Consider the following 22500-nt stretch of genomic DNA (forward strand, 5'->3'; position numbering starts at 1 on the left):
AAAACTTTACTTACACTCTCCATCGCTGTCTTCAGCAGGTACAGAGTCGTAATAAGGCTCACTTTCTATAATATTTTCAAAATCTAATTTGCTATCATCTCCATCTTCTAACTTATCGGTTACACTTTGTGTTTCTAAACTTTCTGTTTCTGAGCTTTTTAAATTGTCTTTTTCTTGATTAATACCAAATTGTATTGATTGATGATTGTTACTCCTGAAAAAAATTTAAATATGTTCGAGAAGAGTAATTTTCAATACTTAAAATAGAAAACATTTTAAGAAGTTAATAAATTTACCTTGTAAGGCCATTTGAATTTAATGTTTCATCTTCAGTCTTATGTAATAAATTTTTTGTAATTTTTCCATATGAAGATTCGCCAGATTTCCCTGTTGAATCTTCATTATCACTTTTATCTTCATCCGAAATTTTAGCTTCATTTTTTTGTGATTTTTCTACACTTTCTTTATCGATTTGAGATAATTCAGGCGAAGGCAATGTTGGTCCTATTCTTTTTTTAGAATTTTCATTTTCTAAACTATTTGAATCAATCGGTTTTATATTGCCATCTGGAATGGGTCTCATAAATGTTTTCGGTGGAGGCTTAGGAGGGCACTTAAGAGGCATATCCATTTTCTTCTTGCCACTGATTTCAATGACAGTGATAAAATTTAAAAGATTTGGCTGTGTTAAACTCCTTTGCCTACAATCAAGATTTCTTTTTTCACTTTCATCACCACTTTGTTTGGCATCTTCTACACTGAAAGATCTCTCCGTTCCACTTGGTAAAAAAGAAGAAGTTTTTTCTTTGACTGGAGCACTGTCGGCTAATTCATTAATACACAGATCAATCGAATTTTGACTGCAGGATTTTGAAAATTTATTTGGAATTTCAGTAAGTTCTGTTTGTTTGTCTAAATTGTCTTTTAAATTTAAATCATCTTCACCAGCAGCTTCCCCATCTCCTGCAGCTCTAGTCTTTTGTTTTTCAACATCAGCCAACAAATTTTCTAAATACTCGACATAAAATTCTTCTTTTTCTAATTCTTCCCTCAAAGATGTAACTTTTTGCCTGTAAAAAAAAAAATATTACAATATTAACAACTGTTCAAATTAAATCAAATTATAATATTATAAATTGAGTAAGCATTTTATTAAATTTAAATAATAATAAATTATGATTGAAATTTAAATTTAATTTTAATTTTAAGGGCATGAGAGCAAATAAATTTTCACATATTAATATGTCAATAACTAGTATGACTAATATATGAGTTTTGCAATAATCATTTATGTAATAACATTTAAATATTTAAAAATTTTACAACATTATATTCATTTTAATTAATTTCCAAACTAATTTTTTTTTAATAATAGCGTTTCTTTGGATCTGGGATCTAAGATTGAAATTATTAATAAAAATAAATAAAAATAAATAATTGATACAACGTTTTCAAAAGTTTCATGACTCATGCAACGAATTTTTTAAAATAACGTTTTCATTATAAATAACTGTTAGAGGAAAGTAAATTATTTATAATGTTTGCATTTGAATAATCTTATCTATAAAAAATCTCATCGATTGAATAATAGTTTACTTGCCTGTGCTTCATTAAATTTGAACGAACGTCTTCTTCCCAAGCTGCTGGTAATTCACTATCGGGAAATCTTTCCATCCAAACTTTTCGAAAATTACAATACACGCTCATTTTTAAAATAATTATAAAACTTTCACATTATTCCTTTAAAGTAAATTTAATTAATTTAGATAATCAACATCTTTACTGTCAAACGTAAACACTGATCAATGAAAGATTATATTAATGTGAATCTGTTACGGTCAGAGATGCCAACTTTAAAAATTTTTTTTCTCTCTCTCTTTCGTCAGAAAGTGTAACAAAATAAAATATCCGAGATAAAGTTTATCTGCTTATAGTAAAATATGCAGTTAAATTTTTATTTGACATAAATTATTATATTAATTGAATTAATATTTAACATCTGCCGGTATTTATTTTAAATAATTTATAATTGAATTTTTTTTTTTTTATCAATACGTACAAGTTTTGTAAATAAATAAAAAATAATATTTTTTTTCCTAATATCCTATCCATCAAATTACATAATTATCAATTTTTTTTTAAAATTTAGATTAAAAACCGTAATTGTCAAATACGAACGTTAGGATGAACGCAATTCAAGGAACGATTAAATTGCTAAAAAAGGCTGTTACGTTGTCTTCTACGCGATATAAAAGTACGGCCTTTAAACTGGTATACTCAGATTATGGTGATCCATCAAATGTCGTTCGCTTAGAAAAAGAAGAATTAGATTCTCCGGGACCAGGAAAAGTTAGTTGGTAATATTTAACAACATGCACAAATTTAGTAAATTTAATATAAGATGATTGGTTAATAGGTTCTTGTTAAAATGCTTGCTGCACCGATAAATCCCGCTGATATCAATACTATTCAAGGAGTATATCCCATAAAACCACCATTGCCTTCAGTTCCCGGTAATGAAGGAGTGGGAGAGGTGCTCGAAGTAGGTGAAGGAGTCAAGAATTTAAAAGTCGGTGATAAAGTTCTTCCGAAAGAAAGATCTTGGGGAACATGGAGATCTCATGCCATTGGTAATGCATCACAATTTTTAAAAATTCATTCCGATGTGAATCTAGTCGCTGCAGCTACCATGTCTGTCAATCCGTGTACTGCATATAGAATGTTAAAAGATTTTGTCGAGTTAGAAGAAAAAGATGTAGTCATACAAAATGGAGCCAATAGTGCCTGTGGTCAAAGTGTAATTCAATTTTGCAAAATTTGGGGTTACATAACTGTAAATGTCGTAAGAAATAGAACAGAAATAGAATCGTTGAAGAATCAGTTAAAGTCGTTGGGTGCAGATTATGTTTTAACAGAAGAAGAAGTTGCCACGACACAAATATTTAAAAAGGGATTAAAAAAGTAAGATAATTAAATGATTTTCCTTTTTTTTTTTTTTTTTTTTAAACACTGCCTCTCAACAAAAATCGAATTAAATTTTAGGCCTAAACTTGGTTTAAACTGTGTCGGTGGTAAAAATGCAACTGAAATGCTAAGACATTTAGATAAAAAAGGTGTTATGGTTACCTATGGAGGAATGTCAAGAGAACCAGTTACCATACCGACATCAGCTTTAATATTTAAAGATATTTCATTAAAAGGATTTTGGATGACGAGATGGATTGAAGAAAATTCAGGTTCATCCGAGCACACTGTTATGCTCTCTGAAATAGCAACGTTTAGTAAAAATGGTAAATGGCAACCGCCAGCTTTTGAATTGATGCCTTTGGACAATTACAAAGATGTTTTAGCCAAAGCAATGCACGTTTCTGGAAAAGCTGGAAAAAAATTTATATTCGATTTTAGACAAATCTCAAACAATGAAGAACAATAATTTTAAATAAATAAAAACAAACATCTCATAGAGTAGAGTTTTTTTAAAATACTTTTTTAATTTTATTTATAATTATCCTTCTTAATATACTTTAAACTCCCTTGCTGAGTCTTGTTGTTGTCATTATTTTTATTTATTTTTTTGTTATGAAAGGAATTCGAATGAGAAAAAAAAACTTTTTTTTTTTTTTTTTTTAATATTTAGATTGTTCTGTATTGTTTGCCCGAGAAAATTCTCTATTTACAGTAAGAATTCAACATTTTGCTTTATACTTAAATTATTTTTAGTAAAAGATACACAATGTGAAGACTAAAACAAAGTTAAATTGTTTTATTATCATCATTATCATTATTATGAACAAATTAACTTTACAACATCAGAAAATACAATACAAGGTAAAACACTCTGGATAATTTCCAGTAGGATGAGGGAGAAAACAGAGTAGGGAGGAGGATGAGGAAGGGAAAGGATAGGGAATTCTTTATTATTATCATTATTATTTACAAAATTATGTTAAAAGGAAGGAAGGAAAAAAGGATCCAGTTTGTGTTTGTGTGTGAATTTATTTGTTGAGTCTTCAGTCAAGCCCAGATTTCCCTGAGCTTTTTTTTTTTTTTTTTTTAACTTTTTTTTTTTTTAATTTTTTTCTTCTTTTTCTCCTAATTTATCAACTAATTTATACAATCAAAAACTTCAAATTATTTTAATTATTATTATTATTATTATTATTATAATTACATTTTTTTATTATTAATTATTATTATCAACATCAACATCATCATCATCATCATCATTAATAATATTAATATTATCATTTAATTTAATTTAATTTTAATTTTTTTTTTTTTCCTCTTATCAATTTTACATAATTTTATATTTTATTGTGGCAAATTTTTGTTTGTTTGTTTGTTTGTAGTGTACAAGAAAACAAATTTTTGTTTTGAAATAAAATTCAGTCTTTCGCATATTTCGCTTTTATTTCCTGTTTATTATTATTATTATTATTATTATTGGAAAAAGGAAGTAGTTCAAAAAAAGAAAAAGAATAATAATAATAACGGACGGAGGACGGCATGTTTTTTTCCACCACAATCTATCATCATCATCATCATCATCGTAATTAATAATAATAATAATTTTTAATTTTCTTCTTATTTTTTATTTTTTTATAACCTTATTAAATGTATAAAATAATAATAATAATAATAATAATAATAATAATAATAATATATAAGTAGTATATTTATCATATATACGTACATATATATATATATACATACACATACATATATATATATATTTATATAATCTTTTATGAGATCATCATCATCATCATCATTTTTTTTTATCATTTTATCATTATTATTATATTTAAAATTTATTTATATTTATATAATATATATATATATATATATGTATATAATATTACAAAAAAATGAGCAATATATACATAATAAAAAGATTAGCAATTAGATTTTCTTTCTTTTTCTTTTTCTTTCTCCTTCTTTTTTTTTATGTAGGTAACTGAAATAGTCATTTATCATTATCATTATCGTTATTATTATTATTATTATTTAAAAAAAAAAATTAATCATTATTATTATTATTATTATTATTATTAAAAATAAAAAAAATAAAAAAAAACTTGATGTAGCGGAATATGCGAATGATTTATATATATATAACAAGAATAGGAATGAAAAGGGAGGAAAAGGAGGAGGAGGAGGAGGAGGGACAGGACAACAGGAGGACACTTACATTATATCCATCCTCCTTTCGAACTTGTTTAGGAAACGTTTGTTTGTTTGTTTTGTTTGTTTTTTCAACCGACCGCGGGGTACGCAAACCCAACAACAACAACAACCATCTGGCATAATGTAAAATACATTAAAGGAAGGTTCATTTTTTTCCCGTTAGATAGCACCGGACGATAGCTCCTCCCCTCCCCTCCCTCCTCCGAACGATGTTAAAATAATAATGGCCGACCGATGGTGACGACACGATGACGTCATGATGACGACAACGAGAACGACGACGACGACAATAATAAAACTAAGATAAAATAAAAAAAAAAAAAACTCTCTCGTATAAATACTAAATTAATATAAAATAAAATAAAATAAAATTTAAAAAAAAAAAAAAATTAGCAAACGTTTTATGTATAACAAATATTTCCAATCAATCAATCAATCAATCAATCAATCATTATTCTCGTCTTCTATATATATGACTTTGTTTTCCTTTTTAAAAAATTATTAAAAAACAATTTTTTTTTTTTTTTTTTTTTTTTTTGGACGCCTGTATAAAGATGACCAACCTTAAACGTTTTACTTTATGCCAATTATCATTATCATTATCATTATTATTATTATTATTGCGTAAGCGTTTTAATTGTCATTGGGTCTTGTCTCTTGCAAAAGAAACTCGATGAGAAATTTCTTTTCTTTCTTTCTTTCTTTCTTTCTCTTTTTTGTTTACGATATGAAAAGGCATTGTTGCATGAAATTTAAAATAAGAAGAAAGAAAAAAAGAAAGAAAAAGGGAATCAAATCCTCCCTTTTTACAAAAAATCAGGTTAATTAAACTCTTTCTCTTTCTATCTCTTTCTCTCTCTCTCTCTCTCTCTCATCATTTTTTCTTTTTCTTTTTTTGACTAGAAGAAACGAATTTTTTTTTAAGCAACGCCTCACATTCATATCAAAAGATAAAAAAAAAAAAAGAAAAGAAAAGAAAAAAACGGGGAGGAAGGGGGGGGTCGATCGAAGTCTGGATTGTCGCTTGTTATTAATTATAAACAAAATGAAAATTTCATTTCGTTTTTTTTTTTTTTTTTTTAATATGAAATTCGCGTCTTCGGGAAATTAATTTTCCTTTTTCTTTTTCCTTTTTTACACGGTGGCAATGACGATGACTAAATGAGGTATTTCTTGCATTCGATGAAGAAGATCCGGAGCATTTCTCGCTAAATTTTCATTGGCGAATTCGCAAGATGGAAATATGTGCACGACGTAAGCCGCCTGATAAATACAAAAAATGGTGGGGTATATGAGTGAAACGGAAACGGAACCGGAAGCGCGAGAGGGCGCGGGGGCGCGCGCGCGCGCGCGCTAAAAACTACATTTTGCTACCGTTTAAAAAATTTGCTTACCTGCTGCGATCCGGGATGTGCTATGTTGACGATTCCGGCGGCTTGTTTTTGTTGCAAGTACGTAATGAATCCCGTTTGCAAATTGGTACTTTGCTGCAATACATCCATGTGATCTCGACCGCATGGCAATGCCAATAGCATGCAATGCTCGTTATCCATCTGGAAAACAAGAATTTTTTAATTTTCCTTTCTTTTTGAATATTTTTTTGTTTTAAAAAAAGAAAAGAAAAAGAAACTTACCTGCATTTTTCTAGCAACACCTTCCAATTGTGTTTGTTCCAGTCTCATACGTTGAGCTATGCGAAGCGGAGGAGTGGATCCATCGGAATTGCACGGTAGCGAATCCCTCGCCACGTGTGGATTACCAAACACGAAATGCATTTGAACCGCGGATTGATCATTTTTCAAAGCCAACAATCCCTGCCACATGATGGGATACCTCTGAAATTTCAAAAAAATTTTTTTTTTTTAAATTACTAATCGATTCAGCACGAAAAACTTCGTTTCCAGTTTCAACCTCTTTCACCGACCTGCAATAGCATCAAAAGTGAATCCGCTTGAGGAGGTACTTGGGAAGCATGAGGTGGAGTCGCTATTTGAAGTCTCGGCTGTCCGGGAGCATCTGGAGTTTGATGTATGTGACGACCGGCGTGCAAATGAGCCGGAGGTGGGTCTTCGTAATATCGAGAGTACTGTTGACGGCCCATGTACACCGTGGGAGAATCCGTCGCTCTTTGATTACGTAATTCGAGCGGAGGACTCCTTCCCATGTCTCCCGCTCCTCTCTCTCTTTCTCTCTCTTCCAGTTTTCCCTGTAACGAAGATGTCAACTGGTACGGAGAGGGAAGCATTTCTTGAGCTCGAAGGTATTGTTGATACATTAACTGAGGATGAACAAATGGAGGATGCCCTATGTGACTCATATTAATTCCTTCACCCTAAAAAGAAAAAGAAAAAAAAAAAAAAAAAAAAAAACGATGATTACACGGGGACACAATCATAATCAATTTCGGAAATGAATGAAAAAAAAAAATTTAACCGAATAAATAACCAACTAAATATAATTTTACCAACCTGTTGATGTGCTGGAGGAGGACTTTGCAAATTTTGAGTAGGAGTTTGCTGCATCCAGGCAAACACAAAAAATTTTTATTGCAATTATAAATTTATTTGCTTTAAAATAAATATTTAAAAAAAAAAAGAATAGCAAACATAAAATAGCTTTAAGTAGTTTTACAATAAAGCCTTTTTTTTGGTATATTTTACCAAAATTATAAAAATATTTTCATTTGCTATTAGTAAAAAAAAAAAAAAAAAAAAAAAAAACTCAAAATACAAAAAAAAAAAAAAAAAAATGAATAAAATTACTTACCAAAGTAGCTTCGTAAGGTGGCAACGTCATTCCTCGAGGGCTAGCTCCGGCTCCTTTAGGTGGATCGACCAAAGCTCTCGAACTTGATGCTCCCGTTACGATGGGTTGCTGACTCGTCAAATGCGGAGCCCTTGGCGGAGGACTAGCAACGGCTCCGGTCATTGGATGAAGTTCGTGAGAAGGAGGAGTTGTTTTGACGACTCGCGGAGGAGAACTTGCAACAGCTCCGGTCAATATTTGATTTTGAGGCGACATTTTTATGTGTTTAGGATTTTGATACAATTGTTTATTGGGAGAAGTTAAAATGGAGACGCCTTTCGAACAAAAACTCGTTTTGTTTGCCGTCGGAGTTTTCGAAATGGGTCGAAGGATTTTCCGCGATTCGGGAATACTCGCAGTCCTGCTTCCGTCGTTATATTCTACTCTGTTTATGTCGGGATAAATTTTAGCCTGTTCAACGTGGCAAATCTTTTGCTTTGACAATTCAATCGGATACGGGTGGATTTTGTTTATTTCTAAATCAGGTTTATTGGATTCCTGATCCATCATTTGTTCTCCGGCAACTTTTTTCATCATTTCCACCGGGAGCCGTGTTACCGGCTCTTGCATTCTCGCTTGCGGTGTTGTAGGAGGAGTTGGCGGACGATTCATAAACACCGGATTGACTTTGTTGCTTTCTCCATAGTTTTGAACTTTAATAACGGCTTGCTGTAAGAAGACGTAAACAAAAGAACATCAAAAAAAACAGTTCTGAGACACCCGACGAAAAATAAAAAGTATTTTTAAAAAAATACCTTGAGCGTTTCGTGAGCTAACCAATGACTGGCCAACCCTTCGGTCACTATCGGTAAAGCCTCCGTTTTTGATGGTGGCGGAGGAGGAGTTGGTGGAGCTATAGGCGGTACGTTAGCCACCGGAACGTAGTTTCCTTCTTCTTTTGCTCTCATTACAATCAACATTCCTGTGACTGGATCAATTAAAGTCGTTGGTTCTTCATCACTTGTTTCACCCTCAGGTTCTTGTTCATCTTTAGCCGTCGATACCTGTAATGAGAAAACATTATTTTTTTAAAACTACCATTTTAAAAAAACCTTAAATGTTTTAACAACATCTACAATTAACAAAATTATATTTTACCATTTTTGTCGTCGGTGTCATTTCTTTTTCTTCGTTGAACGACGAGTCCGATGATTTGATTACACCAACATTTTCTTCTTTTGCTTCGTCATCCGTCGAAGTGCATCCCGTGGATTTTTTAGCAGCTCTTGTAGCAATTTTTTTAATTGGCAAAGTGGGACCCGGTTTGTTCACTTGCCTCAAAGAGCGACGGGGTGAAGTTGCGTTTCGATTCGTACCATTTCTTACGACATCTTCTATGACGTCATCCACTGTATTTCGGTTTCCGTCTTTTTCTTGCAAACGTCGAGATTTCCTTGTATTCATCAAAACGTTGCCATCTTTTTCAGGAGACTTATGTTCAGGACTTTTAGATGGAAGTGCCTCTTTCGGACTCTTGTTGGCTGCTGTGGGTACCTTCGGAGCCGTTGTCGGTTGATCTTTGCTACTATTGGGACTTTTAATAGTGAGTATTAACCTGGGCCTGTCTTTATCATCATTCGCATCATCATCAGACTCATCGTGAAATTCGTAAATATCTTTTGATTGCTTTTTCTCCGAATCGTTTCCTGATCTTCCCATTTTTTGAGCTTTCCCTCCGCGTCTTCCACACAATACTTCTGTTTTATTTCCATTACTGTTTCTTCCCTTGCGACAAGAAGTTCCACCCCTGTTTCCTTTCTTCCTGCCTTTTCTTGACGCGACAGAATTAACTTGTTTATTTTCTTCTTCTGAAGATAGTAATTTGAGAGAATCGTCTAAATTAACAGAAGAAGCATCAGACTTGTCACACGCGTCTGCATTTTCCACGGCGCCATCATCTGATTTCAAGCTGCATAAAGAATCTACTTTCTTAATAACGGATTCATTGTTGTGATCTTTTATTTCCAAAGGAACGTTGGTAATTATATGCGTCTGTTGTTCTTTCAAATAAGAAATGGGTTGGTCTCGATCGACGTGTTTCTCCATAGAATCCATTTCTGACAACAATTTGGATTTTTCATTTTCGTCTTTTTCACTCTCTTTATCCTCGGAATGAATTGCCTCTGAATCAGTTTCTAAATTCATAACATCTTCCGATGTATCATCTAATTTACCTGCTTCTTCTGTGTGTTTGGTTTCGATAACCGTTGTGAGCCTCGTCAAATTTGCTACCGTCGATTTACTCTCTTCAACGAGATTGGTTTCGGAAACGGATTCATCCGTTGCACGTGTGTTATGATGGGAAGAATAGCCTATTATTTTCGGCGTGGAAATCACATTCTGTTGAATGACGTTGTGACAATTCAAAGGTAAACTTTTTGTTTCCGATATATTCGAGTGAACTGATATAACGGAAGTAATTCCAGAACACGGAACAGATGTACACGTGCTACGAGAAGTGGAAACAACGTTTACAACGTCAGCATTACTAACGTTTCGAGTGTATCCCTGAGATGACCCAGGAATATGTGAAGAGCGAGGAACTACGGAAATCACGGATGTAGACGGTGATTCTTCTGACGTCACGGTGTTAAATGAAGCTGTAGATGTCGTAGATGACTGAATTAAGGGGGGCCCAGAAACTGGTAACGACGTTGTTATAGTACAGTGATTCGAGTTCATTTGTTCTGACAAAGTGAGAGCAGGCATATCATTTGGAGTTTTCTGATAGTTTACATTTGAATCCACTACTTTTACCACGGAACCTTGAGTCGGTAGCAACCTCGTTGGCACTTGTCTAGAAACTTGATGAAGAATAATTTTTTGAGGTATTACGTGGCTTGGTATGTGTTGAGAACTAACAACGGTTGCCGTAGTTGTAAGCCTTGGAGCAGACAATGATTCTGTATTACAAGAAGTTGCAAGTTTGACAGGAGTATTAAAAGACGAAGTAACTGGAGTCAGAGTAGGAGGAATCGATGACTGCGTAGGTATTGTTGAAGTTGAAGAAATCGTAAACGTTTTTCTAGGGATTTGAGGAGTAGAATGCGATTCGCTTACGGCAATCGAAGGTTTTATAGGGGTAAGCACCAAAGTTTGAGGTGTGCTACTTGTGGGAAGCGAAATTACGGGTCTTACGACAGACAGATTGGCCGAGGGTTTCGGCGCAGAAATCGGAATCGATTTTGCCACCGGTACCAAGGGCGGAGGATGCAAAAGCAATCGATTTTCCACGAATATTCTGTCCGTGTTATTTATCGAAGAAATAGGCTCAATTGTTGGCGGTTCATCTTTGTAGAATTTGGGTGAAGCGGGTTTCAACACAGGTGGCTTCAAGTCGATATCTTTATCCTTAATTTCACTCTCTGGATTTTGGTAACCCAGCAAAGTATCTGGAGATGATGGATCGACAATGGGAACTTCCATTTCTTCTCTCGAATTTCTAGTTGTGTCTTTTCTAGGAAACTCTGCGGTTTTCGATTCCACAACGTAAGGTTGTTGAATATCAGGAGTTTTAGGAGGTTGAGACAAATCCAAATCTGGAGTTCGAGGAAGAGACTCGAAGCGTAAGCCGTTAAAATGTTCGTCAGATTCATCGGCGTCCGTATCAATTTGTAAACCTGATTCAGACTGAGGAGTATCAGGTTTGCCTTCATTTAAACTTTGAACAGCTTGGCGCATTTCCTCTTCGTCGTGCGGTTCAGGTTCAGACTCTACAGGAGAGTTACCCTCGAAGCAAGACGAATAAGTAAACGTTTCGCCAAGTAAAGCAGCAACAGCATCTTCCGTTTCTTCCTGAGATATAACCGTCCTTTCTTTATTTTCTTCTCTTTTTTCTAAAGACATTTCATTGGAATCTTTACTTTCTATTTTAGGCTCGACTTTAGCAACATCTAATAAAGCGATACTCTGAACGGCTGATTCGTGCGCTTTCTCATCTATTTCGTATCCGAAACCGTGAATATTTTTTTCTGGTTCAATAGGACTTAAATCCATTTTCGGAGATAATACGGGTGAGGAAATCGGTTCTTGCTTCACGGGGGACGGAGAAACCGGAATATCAATCAACGAAGGCAACACAGGTGAAATGTGAGCAACATTTACGGAAGATGTGTTTTCCAACTTCGTTTCCAACAAGGGTGCGGATGAGTCGGGCTTTTCGGAGAAGTTATGATGGTGATGGTGATGGTGGTGGTGGTGATGATGAGAATGCCGGCTTGATTTTTCGTCTTTGGATCTTTTCCTCTTTTTCTTTTTACTGACTTTCACTTTTTCTTCGCCGAAATCTTCATTACTATCGCAATATTTGTTCACGTCTTCGGAACTCCGACGAGACGGTGGCGATGCCAACATTTTTTCCAATGCTCGCCCCGCTTCCAATAATTCTTCACTGTGCTCTCTGACCTTTTTATCTTTTTTCTTTTTTTCCTTCGTCTTTTTAGGTTTATCCATTAACACGTGGTGTTCGGTTGCATCCAAATTTGAATCCGAATCGGATCCGTATACTTGAGCCACTTGCCACTTGGAGGAATTTCCCTTTTCTCTATTGACTTCCGGTTTCGCGATCAATCGGTTGTCGTTGGAATCATCTGAAAAATTGTCGAAAACTTCACTGTATTTACGATCTTCGACTTTAGGCGTTACTCCGTAAAGGGAATTCCCCTTTAACCCTTTACTTTTCTTGTGTTTAAACATTTCTTCCGAAATATCATTGTGTTGAATGGATTTTCGTCTCTCTTGTTTTTCCAACTTTCCACATTTCGAATCTCCCTGCTCTCCTTTGGCACTCGAATTGTATTCTTCTTCGGTTATAATTTTAGAGTCGCATTCTATTGACTTTTGCCTTTTGTCCTTTTTCTTAGATTTCTTTCTCTCTCCCTTATCCGATGTTTTTCCCATTAAAATGTAACTAGGCTCACCTTCGCTTACGCACTCTGTGAGTGTTCTTTTCTTGCTTTTACTCTCGTAACAGAACCTATCGGTCGAACTGTCCAACGATAATCTAACTTTATTTTTATTGTCTATTTTTTCAGGTTTGGAACTCGTTTGAAAGTTTTCCTTCGAAGATGAAATGGGTTTTTTGACGCTTTCCTCTTCGGACAATTCAAAAACGTTTTTCGATTTCGATTTCACGTTTAACTTGCGATGATGTTTTTCTTCATTTTCCGTGTAACCCACGTCGCTTTCGTCCGAAAACACGTCCGAATTGAGTACTCCGCTTTTTATTTTGATTCCTTCATCGTCAGATGTGTCGTATGATTTTTTCAAACGTCGACTTTCGCCATCCCATGATTCCGATATCTTTTTCTCTCTCTTGCTGATGCCTTCATCCTCGCTGCTAAGCCTGGAAAACGATCTCCTCGGCAATCTCCCAATTTGCGAGGAGTCGGAATCAGAATCGTCATCCCAAGAAGTGCTCCTCTTTTTTTCTTCTCGTTTCGCTCTCGATTGCTTCAACTGATTAAATTTTTCCTTGAGTTTCACTTGTCTTTTTTCCTCCTCCTGCTTCTGCATGTTTTTACACGATCTGGCTTTCACCTTATCGTACATGGAAATATAAGCAGGTTCGTCTAACACCACGTCGAAAATAGAATGTTTCTTTGGTTCCGAATCAGAATCACTATCCGTATCATGTCCATTTTCTTTCTTCGACTCGCTTTTCGTCTTTTCTTTCGATCGTTGTTTTCCTTCGGATGTTTCCTCCTCTCTTCTTTTCTCGCTGCTACTTTTCCTGTCTTTTTTCTGAAATTTTTTATCTTCGACGAGGGACTCCGTACTCCCGAACTCGTGTTTGAATGATTTTTTTCTCTCCTTGGATTCTTTTTTACCATGGCTAGTATGTTTTCGTTCGTTTTCCGTCACTTCAAAACTTTTTTCATTTTCTCTACTACTCCTTCCTCCTCCTTGAACTTCACTTGAAGTTTTCGAAACATCCTCCAATTTCATTTGAATTTTTTTACCATCTTTCTTTTTATCAATGTTTTCACATAATGATTTTTTCCTCTCGGAATCTTCTTTTCTTTTATTATAATCTTGAGTCCTGGAATCTCCCGATTTATGAACAGACGACGACGACGACGACGACGACGATTCGGCCGTTGAAGATTTGTATTTGTACTCGTTATTTGATTTTGTTTCCGATTTGGTTTCAACTTTTATGATTTTATTATTGCTCGAAGAAGAACTCAAAATAGTGTTAACGTTACTCTTACATTCTTTGGAATCCCTTCTCTTGTGCTCCGTTTTAACTTTTTTAGATTCCTCCGAATTGTTTTCAATTCCATCTTGCGAACTCATTCGCCTTTTATTACCTATGCTAATAGGCTGATTTCCACTTCTATCTTTCTTTTTCCCATCAACATCCACGCTCTCTTTTTTCTTTTCATCCACGCCACTTTTTTTATGCCTTTCCAAAGAATAAAAATCCTTTCTTTTTTCTAATAATTCCTTTTCCCTTTTCTTCTCTTTTTCCTTTTCCTTTTCCTTTTCTTTTTCTTCCTCTTTTCTCTTGACTCTTTCCATATCTTGCGGTTTCTTATCCAAACCGACATCTTTTCTCCTATCCAAAACATCGAACTGATCCTTTTTTCTATCCTTTTCCGATTCGTGTTCTTTCCTTTTTTCCCTTTCAATCACCTCCATGGACTCTCTGTCTTTTTTTCTTTCCGACTCCACCTCACGATCTTTTTTCCTCTCTTTATCAACATTTTCCGGCATGTCTTTTTCCCTGTGCTTATCTCTCACGCCAGACTTTTCCTTTTCTTTATCCCCAGAAATTTTATCTTTAATTTTGTCTTTTTCACTTTCCCTACAAACAATCCTATCCTCTTTGACAAACATACTTTTGTTGTTGTCCTTTTCCTTTGTTGAACATTTATTTAATTTATCATTAGCATCTCCGCTATTCTCTCTATCCCGGATATGAAAATTACCTAATTCATCTTTATGTACAGAAGATGATGATTTACACGATAACGATTTATCGGCATCATTTAAACATTTAACACTATTTATTGAGATCTTTGAAGCAATTGAACCACCCGTTTTCACCGAGGAACCATTTGTATTTGTTTTCATCGCGGCTCCCGATTTGATTGAATCATGAATCGAAGAGCTCCGAGAAGACTCTTCCGATTCCGCTAATATCACATTCGCTGTTTTACTTTGAGAAATATTCGATTTTATTAAACTACTACTATCTACCTTCTTTGTACTTTCACAGTTCTGATTGGTTGCATTTGTTTCTGTCAATTCTTTTATTTCTAAATTTGAATTATTATCACTGGAATTAAAAACACTACCACGGCTGATGATGCTCTCGGAATTTATTTTGTTCTTTTTGTTCGCGGTTTGATTTTCAGAAGCACTACTATCCGACGAATACGCCACACCACTTATTATTTCGTCGCTAGCATCAATCGTAATTTTTGGTTGCAAATCTGTAGTCTCAGTTTTTAATAATAATAATTTATTTGACGATGAAGAACTACTATCACTATTTTTCGTATTAACGTCTTCCGATTTACCGACACTGTTGTTGTTGTTGTTGTTGTTCATCGACCGATTTGTTTTTGCAGAGTCAGAATCCGTTCTGTCCTTGCACTCTTCATCATCTTTGCTAAAAACATCGTCTTTCTTAAAATATACATTCTCATTATTAATGCACTCTCTTTTGTCGGTGTTGACATTGACACTGTTAACGCTTCTATTATTTTCGTTGTTATTGATATAATTATTATTATTATTATTACTGCTATTGCTGTTATGATTATTATTATTATTATTATTATTATTTTTAGAACTAATGTTTGTGGAATTGTTTGATTTGATGTTTGGATTGCAATTACCACTTTTGTTATTAACGTTAGTGCTACTATTACTATTACTGCTACTGCTATTGCCTAATACATTGAGTTTCTGAGAATTTGCTTCGTTTTTAATTACATCAACACCGTCACTACTTTTAACTATTATCCTTTGTGAAAGCACTGAAGTAGTGGTAGTTAAGGAATTTGGTTTTTCTATTCTAGGATCCACTGATTTTTGAGCAGGAATGTCTATTTTTTGCGTCACAAGATCCGTTAATTTCGAAACATTTTGTCTTTGGGGCGGCGCTCCTTCAGAAGTTTTATTTTGAAGTTCTCTGAACCTTTGGGCGAAGCCACCGGAAATCAAACTATCCTTAGATGTTGATGATTCGTTACTTTTCGTTATGCCCAACCAGGATTCAGCTTTTTGAACTGAAAATTCCACACTTTTTGAAATCGGCCTGGAAGCAGTCGTTGGAGGCGGAGAGGAACCTGCCGTGGTTGTCGCAACACTTGTGGTAGGCTGCACCGGTGGATGAGAAGGAAACGGATACTGGAGGCCTTTAGCAGCTGGACACGGTGACAACAAAGCTCCAGACGGAGAATTTAAAGGAGACACTTTAACTGAAAGATTAGAGATATACGATGGATTACGCGGATCACCCGGAACAAATCTTTGAACGTCTAATCCCACTGATCGCGGATACGAAGAAAAATCACGAGGTTCGTATTTTTCACCGAAATTTTCTAATCTTTTAGAGTCTTCGTCAAAAACACTTGGCTTGGCGAGTACGGATTTCACTATGTCCGACGGTTGTAATTCTCGAACGTCCACATCTAATAAGCGGTGCTTTGGTTTTGTAGGAGGTTGAAGAGTTCTCCCGGTCCATTTTTCATACTTTTCATCGAGTGAACGAATTCTTTCTTCTAAGGTGGGCGATTGAGGAGATATCTCTGATGAAGAAGTCGTAGACGATGGAGAAGGAGGACGAACAGGTGAAGCAGGTGGCGCTTGCTGCACGGTCGTTGTTTGAGGCAACGATGCAGTTGGAGTACAAGCTGACTTTGCATTTGAAAAACAATGAGCAGCAAATTGTGGAAGAGGTAAAGATAAAGGTTCTTCCGGTCTTTCTCGTGGCATGCGTCTCGGTTCTTGGGGTTGAATGTTATCCGGCTTTTCATCGAATAAAGGAGTTCCTGCTCTTCTTTCATCCCCCGAATGATGATGATGATGTTGCTTCCTTCTTTCATCTTCACTTGTACTTCCCGTTTTCCTTCGTTTGCACAGAGGAGCCGGCCCCTCTCCCGTAGATTTCTGATGAGATGATAATCGCCTTCGATGATTATGTGTAGTTACAACTAAACCTTGATCCGCAGCCGTTACCGATCTAAGAGGCCTATCTAACTGATCGAGTAAGTGCTGTAAGTGATTTCGTTCCTTATGAAGATGCCTTAAATCCGCGGGTTCATTTGATCCGTACTCATCGTGATCACTACTCGGACTTAATTCTTCGTAGCTCTTATACCTTGGAGAATCGTAAACCTCGTGCCTACGAGGAGTTCGTCCACCCGAGCTCCGTGAATAAGAACTCGAACGAATTCGCGCCGGCTCGTATCGAAACCGGGAAGAATCGTATCGAGAACATAGAATATCCCTTTCAGATCTCGAAGAATCAAACGAACTCCAATTGTTATCCCGTCCCTGAATGTCGATTCTTTCGTAAAAGGCTTCCTGGCATTCTCGCGAAGCGAAATCTATTTGAATGCGATTACCCCTCAATGGAACTCCTCTCATTTCTTTCACGGCGGCAGCAGCGGCAGAAACTTGCTCGTAGAAAATGAGCGCTTGTCCTCTTTCTCTATCTATCACTACGTGGGATACCGGCCCGAACTTACGAAATTGTAAATCTAAATATTTGTCCGACACTTGTTCAGCCACTCCCGCAATCCACACACAACTACTAGCCATCGATTTACCGAATCCTAACTTTAACCTGGATTCTCCCAAAAGTTCGCCATCTAATGTCCGCATGGCTTGAACTACACTACCGATATCTGCATATTGGCAGAAGGCGTAAGAAGAAGTCACACCTGTTTGCTTTTTAATGTCTATTTCCTATTAATAAGATGAAAAAAAAGAAAAGAAAACTGTAAGATTGCATGTTCAAAAAACACCAAAGTAATTCATTAAATGAAAACGAATTTACTAAGCTACTTACAATGATTTCTCCAAACTGATCGAAATGCTGTCGAATATCTCCAGCGGTCACATCCTTCTCGAGGTTTCCTATAAACAAAGTTCGAGTCGCTTTCGGATGATACTCATCCAATTCAGTATCGTAGGGACGAGCTTCGTTATCTTCTACGTCGTAACCGTGATAAGGAGCCACGTCGATCTTACAACCGAAAAACAATTTATCCTGAGAAACTTCAATTGCTTTTTCCACATCTTCCGGTTTCTTAAAACATACTAATGCATATCTTTCATTTGCTGTTCCCACTACTTTCACCCACGTGACTTTCCCATGTTTTTTGTACTCGTGAAAAAGACCATCTTTTAACGAAGTATCTGAAAATAATAATAATAATAATAATAATAATAATAATACACATTATTTATGACGATCACGGTTTTATTTACATGGATTATATAGTAAAATTTGTCAATTTAAAAAAAATCACGTTCTCAACTATATATATATATATATATATATATATATATATATATATATATATATATATAAAATATTTATGAGTGAATATTGAGTATATTATTAATAGTTAGTATTTGGTAAACTGCCCACAAAGATTCACTTTTTAATTTTTTTTTTTTTTTTTTTTTTCAAAAACTAACATGAATGATATAGAGAGAGATAGAGAGAGGTTTCAGTTAGATACGGTTGACCAAAACGATGGGGAAAAAATTAATTAAAATACTATTGACTATAAAGTGGAGGACAAATTATAAATGTAAATTATTAAAAATAAAAAAATCCAATGTGGGAATCAAGTGTTGTAACTATTCCGGGGACATCGTGGGAAAATTTCAAAAGCAGCTCTAAAGAACCTGGAAAACTTTATGTACAATTCAAGAAAATTTTTTAAAGTGTGCAGGTTAGATTTAAGTAGAAATAGTTCCTTAGGGATCGCATAAAAACCTGGAACGAATGCAATCTCCCTTACAAACTTATAAAATACAGTATTGGTCTTGATTGATAGATCGACCTTGTATGATACTCGGTTTTATCCGTTCACATTACAAAGGGAAAGCAATAATCCGACCAATGCCAATTCTTTCTCTAGCAAATACTTCAATTTTATTTAGATTGAGAAATGACTACGAGCTAAAAGGTTATTATTATTATTATTATCATCAAAGAATTAAAATAAATTTTAGAATGGTAGAGCGGACACAAAAGATGAACCGTTATGTTTTCCTTTATGGGAAGTTATGCCCTCTTTGTGAGTCTGTGTTTTATACATATGCAACTACGTTAATAAAAAAAAAAAAAAATTTCAATTTTTTTTCTCAACTTACCACTCGATCTAGTGGGTAAATTTCTCACACAAATAGCAAGAGGTCGGCGATCCTCAGAATAAACGGCAAGAGTTGATGATGCTGTTTGCTGAGCGGGTGGTGCAACAGTTGACGGTATTGATATTCTCGCAGATCTGGGAGAATCCGAACGAGTACTGGAATCGGAAGATGGAGGACTCCCGGTCGTTGAACGAGTCGGGGATCGGGATCGACTCGACTGAGACCCTGACCGAGATTCAGAGCCCGAACGAACTTTTTTCGCTTTCCCAGTTCCATGTTCTTCGGATGAACTTATGTAACGAACGGTGCTCGTGTCGTATACCCAATTCCTTCGATTGTTAGAACAACCTCCCCTGTAAGCGAAAGAGAGAGAGAGAGAAAAATAAAAAAAATAGAAGTTAAACTTTAATAATAATAATAATAATAATAATAATAATAATAATAAAAATAAAGTTTTCGAGTAACTAATAACAAGGGCAAACATGAGTGAAAGGGTTAATATCGATTGCACGGAAGCATGGCGAGTTTCATCTATATTGAGACGTGATGATGAGAAATAACGAACGGGGTCGAGGGACAAAAAGGGAGGTACTTTCGCCCACACAGAAAATCAATAATTCGCAGCTCCAACCAGGGTTGCCATTTAGAACATTCAAAGATATATATATTGTTTGTTTGTTATTTCGTGTGTATTATTATTATTATTATTTTACTTCGTGTGAAACATCAATGATTTTTTCGTGTTTTCTTTTAAACAAATATAAATAATAAATTCCCTTTAACTGATTTTTTTTTTCGTATTGCGTCTTGATTTAGAAACGTGATTTCAATGAAACTTGCTTGAACCATACAATTAGGACAAGGCAACAAATTCCATTTCTCAATGAAATTTTTATTCGCAAAGTTTTTGTTATTTTTTTGTTATTCTTTTCATAATATTTAATTTAAAAAAATTTTTTTTTTTTTTTTTTGTCAATAATCAAAAATAATTCTTTTTTCCTTTTTATTAAAAATTCAAACCAAAAACTATTTTCATAGTAAATAAATCCTACTTCTATTTAAGATAAGAAAAAATATAAAGAAAAATTAAAAATTCATATATCAAATGCGTGTGGGATGTCGTCTGTACTAGGTCATAATCATTTAAATACAGTTTCCCCCACCCCGCACTCCCCCCCCCAACTGCATCAACCAATTATAAATTTTAATTCTGTAAACATATACAACTACCAAACGCTAACCTTTTTTCTTTTTTTTTTTTTTTTTCACTAAAAAATAATTTAATAATTAAAAAAAAAGGAACAAGAAAGAAAGGGCCTAACCTTTCCGTTCCCGATGTATAAGGTGGTCCGTTCCTGTACGATCTATCTCTAGGTCGTCCCCTCAATGGATCGGGCGGAGTGTGATAAACACTTGATCTTCTTAAATATCCATCCACTTCGGAACGGGTTCCGGGAGTTGGTAAAGGCGTGCCAGGAGTCGAAGTACCCCGCTCGTAAAAATGACTAGTTCTTTCAAAGGTTGAATGATCATCAGCAATGCTACAATAACAAAACAAAAAAAAAAAAAACAAAAATGAATATTGTTCGTCGTATTTATGCAAGAATTTTTATATTTTCCTCTCCCCCCCCCCCCTTTGTGTTTGCATATAATTTCCCTAGGGAACAAGACTACCACTTTTGTTTTAATACTATAAATAAATATATATACACACACACACACACACACACAAGCATGTATCCATGTTTTTTTTTTTTTTTAAGGAGAAACCAATATAAAATTATTATTATTATTATTATTTCGTTACTACTCTTTAAATGTAATTCCTAGAAAATAATATCAATTTTCCTATATATATGTTGAAGGTCATATTTATTATACACACATTTGCTTTACCTTTTTAAAAATATTTTGTCGACTCGGAATACTATATTATATATATAATAATTTAACCTCTACCACTACTACCACCACTACTACTACTACCACCTTTAACTTACACAATGTTTTCGATTATGTAAAATTAAACAATGGGGGGATTTAAGGGGACAATTTGTTTGACAAAATTTTTTAATATCAACACGGAATTTATTTTCAAGTTCTACAAAAACGTAATAAGTGTAGTAAAACGTATTTATTAATCCATCCATGTTTTTTATTATTATTATTATTATTAAATTAAAACTCCTAAAATTAATCATTTTTTAAACGAAAACAAAAAACAAAATGTAGAGAGAGAGAGAGAGAGACCTTCAAATTAAAACTTTTTAAAATTTTTACGACAAATAAACTACAATAATTTAATTAAAAAATTGAAACGAGGCGTGCGTGCGTGCGTGCTTGTTCCTTACAATTTCAGGTACGTACAAATTTTTATAAAACCTAAAAAAAAAAAAAAAAAATGCAAAACATTATACGCTAAAAAAAAAAAAAAATTAAAAATTAAAAATTAATCATGTAAAAACAAAATGTCCTTATTTTAAATAATCGAGAGTTAAACAAATTTTACAATACCATAATAATAATAATAATTTTCCCCGGAAAAAAAATTTTCTTTTAAACTGGACTCGATTATAAAAGGATCAGGTACACAATCAGTTACATAAAAAAAAAAAAATTGACTTTTACGTTATTTATCCAATATAGTTATGTAAATATTAAAAGTTTTCTTTTATTTTTCATTCACTACTGCATACATTATTATTTTAAAATACAATAATAATAATAATAATAATAATAATAATAATTTATCAAATAATTAATAAATATATTTTTATGCAATAAAATTACATAATTGTTGTTGTTGTTGTTGAAAAAAAAAAAAAAAAAAAAAATTTATTTATTTATTATTATTAATATTTAAAACTTTGCATTTATGTATATACCACATAACATTTTTATTATATAAAATTAATTTTATAGTTTTAGATGCACCGGATTTGACTTCCCCCCCTCCCCTCCCTTCTTATTTTCTAACTAGAAAGTGCCACGACAAAATCCACAAAAAATAAATAGATCCCTACATAATTAAATAAATAAATGAGTAAACTAATGTTTCCAGCACAATCAATAACGAATTCAATTTTTATAATATTATTCAAAGTGAATATTTTGTTTCTACAAGAAAAAAACTTAATAAAAAACTAATAATAATAATAATAA

The 22500-nt window shown here is 33.9% G+C and overlaps 4 protein-coding genes across 4 annotated transcripts in view; 1 reads left to right on the top strand and 3 right to left on the bottom strand.

Annotated features, from left to right (window-relative positions):
- Positions 1-1674, bottom strand: part of Phum_PHUM127420 (breakpoint cluster region protein, putative) — a gene marked incomplete at both ends in the record, with an annotated part of 5781 nt that extends 4107 nt beyond the window's left edge. The window contains 4 exons of the mRNA XM_002424304.1: positions 15-214; positions 297-1070; positions 1494-1510; positions 1597-1674. Coding sequence (XP_002424349.1) covers positions 15-214; positions 297-1070; positions 1494-1510; positions 1597-1674 — 1069 coding nt within the window. The remainder of the gene's footprint in view (positions 1-14; positions 215-296; positions 1071-1493; positions 1511-1596) is intronic.
- Positions 1675-2184: 510 nt separating this feature from the next.
- Positions 2185-3433, top strand: Phum_PHUM127430 (uncharacterized protein; the record flags this gene model as incomplete). The annotated part of the gene is made up of 3 exons (XM_002424305.1): positions 2185-2349; positions 2417-2961; positions 3043-3433. The coding sequence occupies 3 exons, from the start codon at positions 2185-2187 to the stop codon at positions 3431-3433; spliced, it is 1101 nt and encodes a 366-aa protein (XP_002424350.1).
- A 2888-nt stretch (positions 3434-6321) lies between these two features.
- Phum_PHUM127440 (protein gar2, putative) lies at positions 6322-19869 on the bottom strand (the record flags this gene model as incomplete). Its single annotated transcript, XM_002424306.1, has 11 exons — positions 6322-6450; positions 6582-6740; positions 6822-7022; positions 7112-7519; positions 7656-7703; positions 7954-8626; positions 8770-8996; positions 9091-17916; positions 18020-18369; positions 19339-19691; positions 19850-19869. 11 exons carry the CDS (start codon positions 19867-19869, stop codon positions 6322-6324), a joined length of 11394 nt encoding a protein of 3797 aa, XP_002424351.1.
- Positions 19870-20370: 501 nt separating this feature from the next.
- On the bottom strand, positions 20371-21082 carry Phum_PHUM127450 (uncharacterized protein; the record flags this gene model as incomplete). The annotated part of the gene is made up of 3 exons (XM_002424307.1): positions 20371-20392; positions 20661-20879; positions 21030-21082. The coding sequence occupies 3 exons, from the start codon at positions 21080-21082 to the stop codon at positions 20371-20373; spliced, it is 294 nt and encodes a 97-aa protein (XP_002424352.1).
- Between the last annotated feature and the right edge of the window lie 1418 nt (positions 21083-22500).

The sequence above is a fragment of the Pediculus humanus genome, genomic scaffold (assembly GCF_000006295.1).
Source record: "Pediculus humanus corporis 1103172107475 genomic scaffold, whole genome shotgun sequence".
Classification (NCBI taxonomy): domain Eukaryota; kingdom Metazoa; phylum Arthropoda; class Insecta; order Psocodea; family Pediculidae; genus Pediculus; species Pediculus humanus.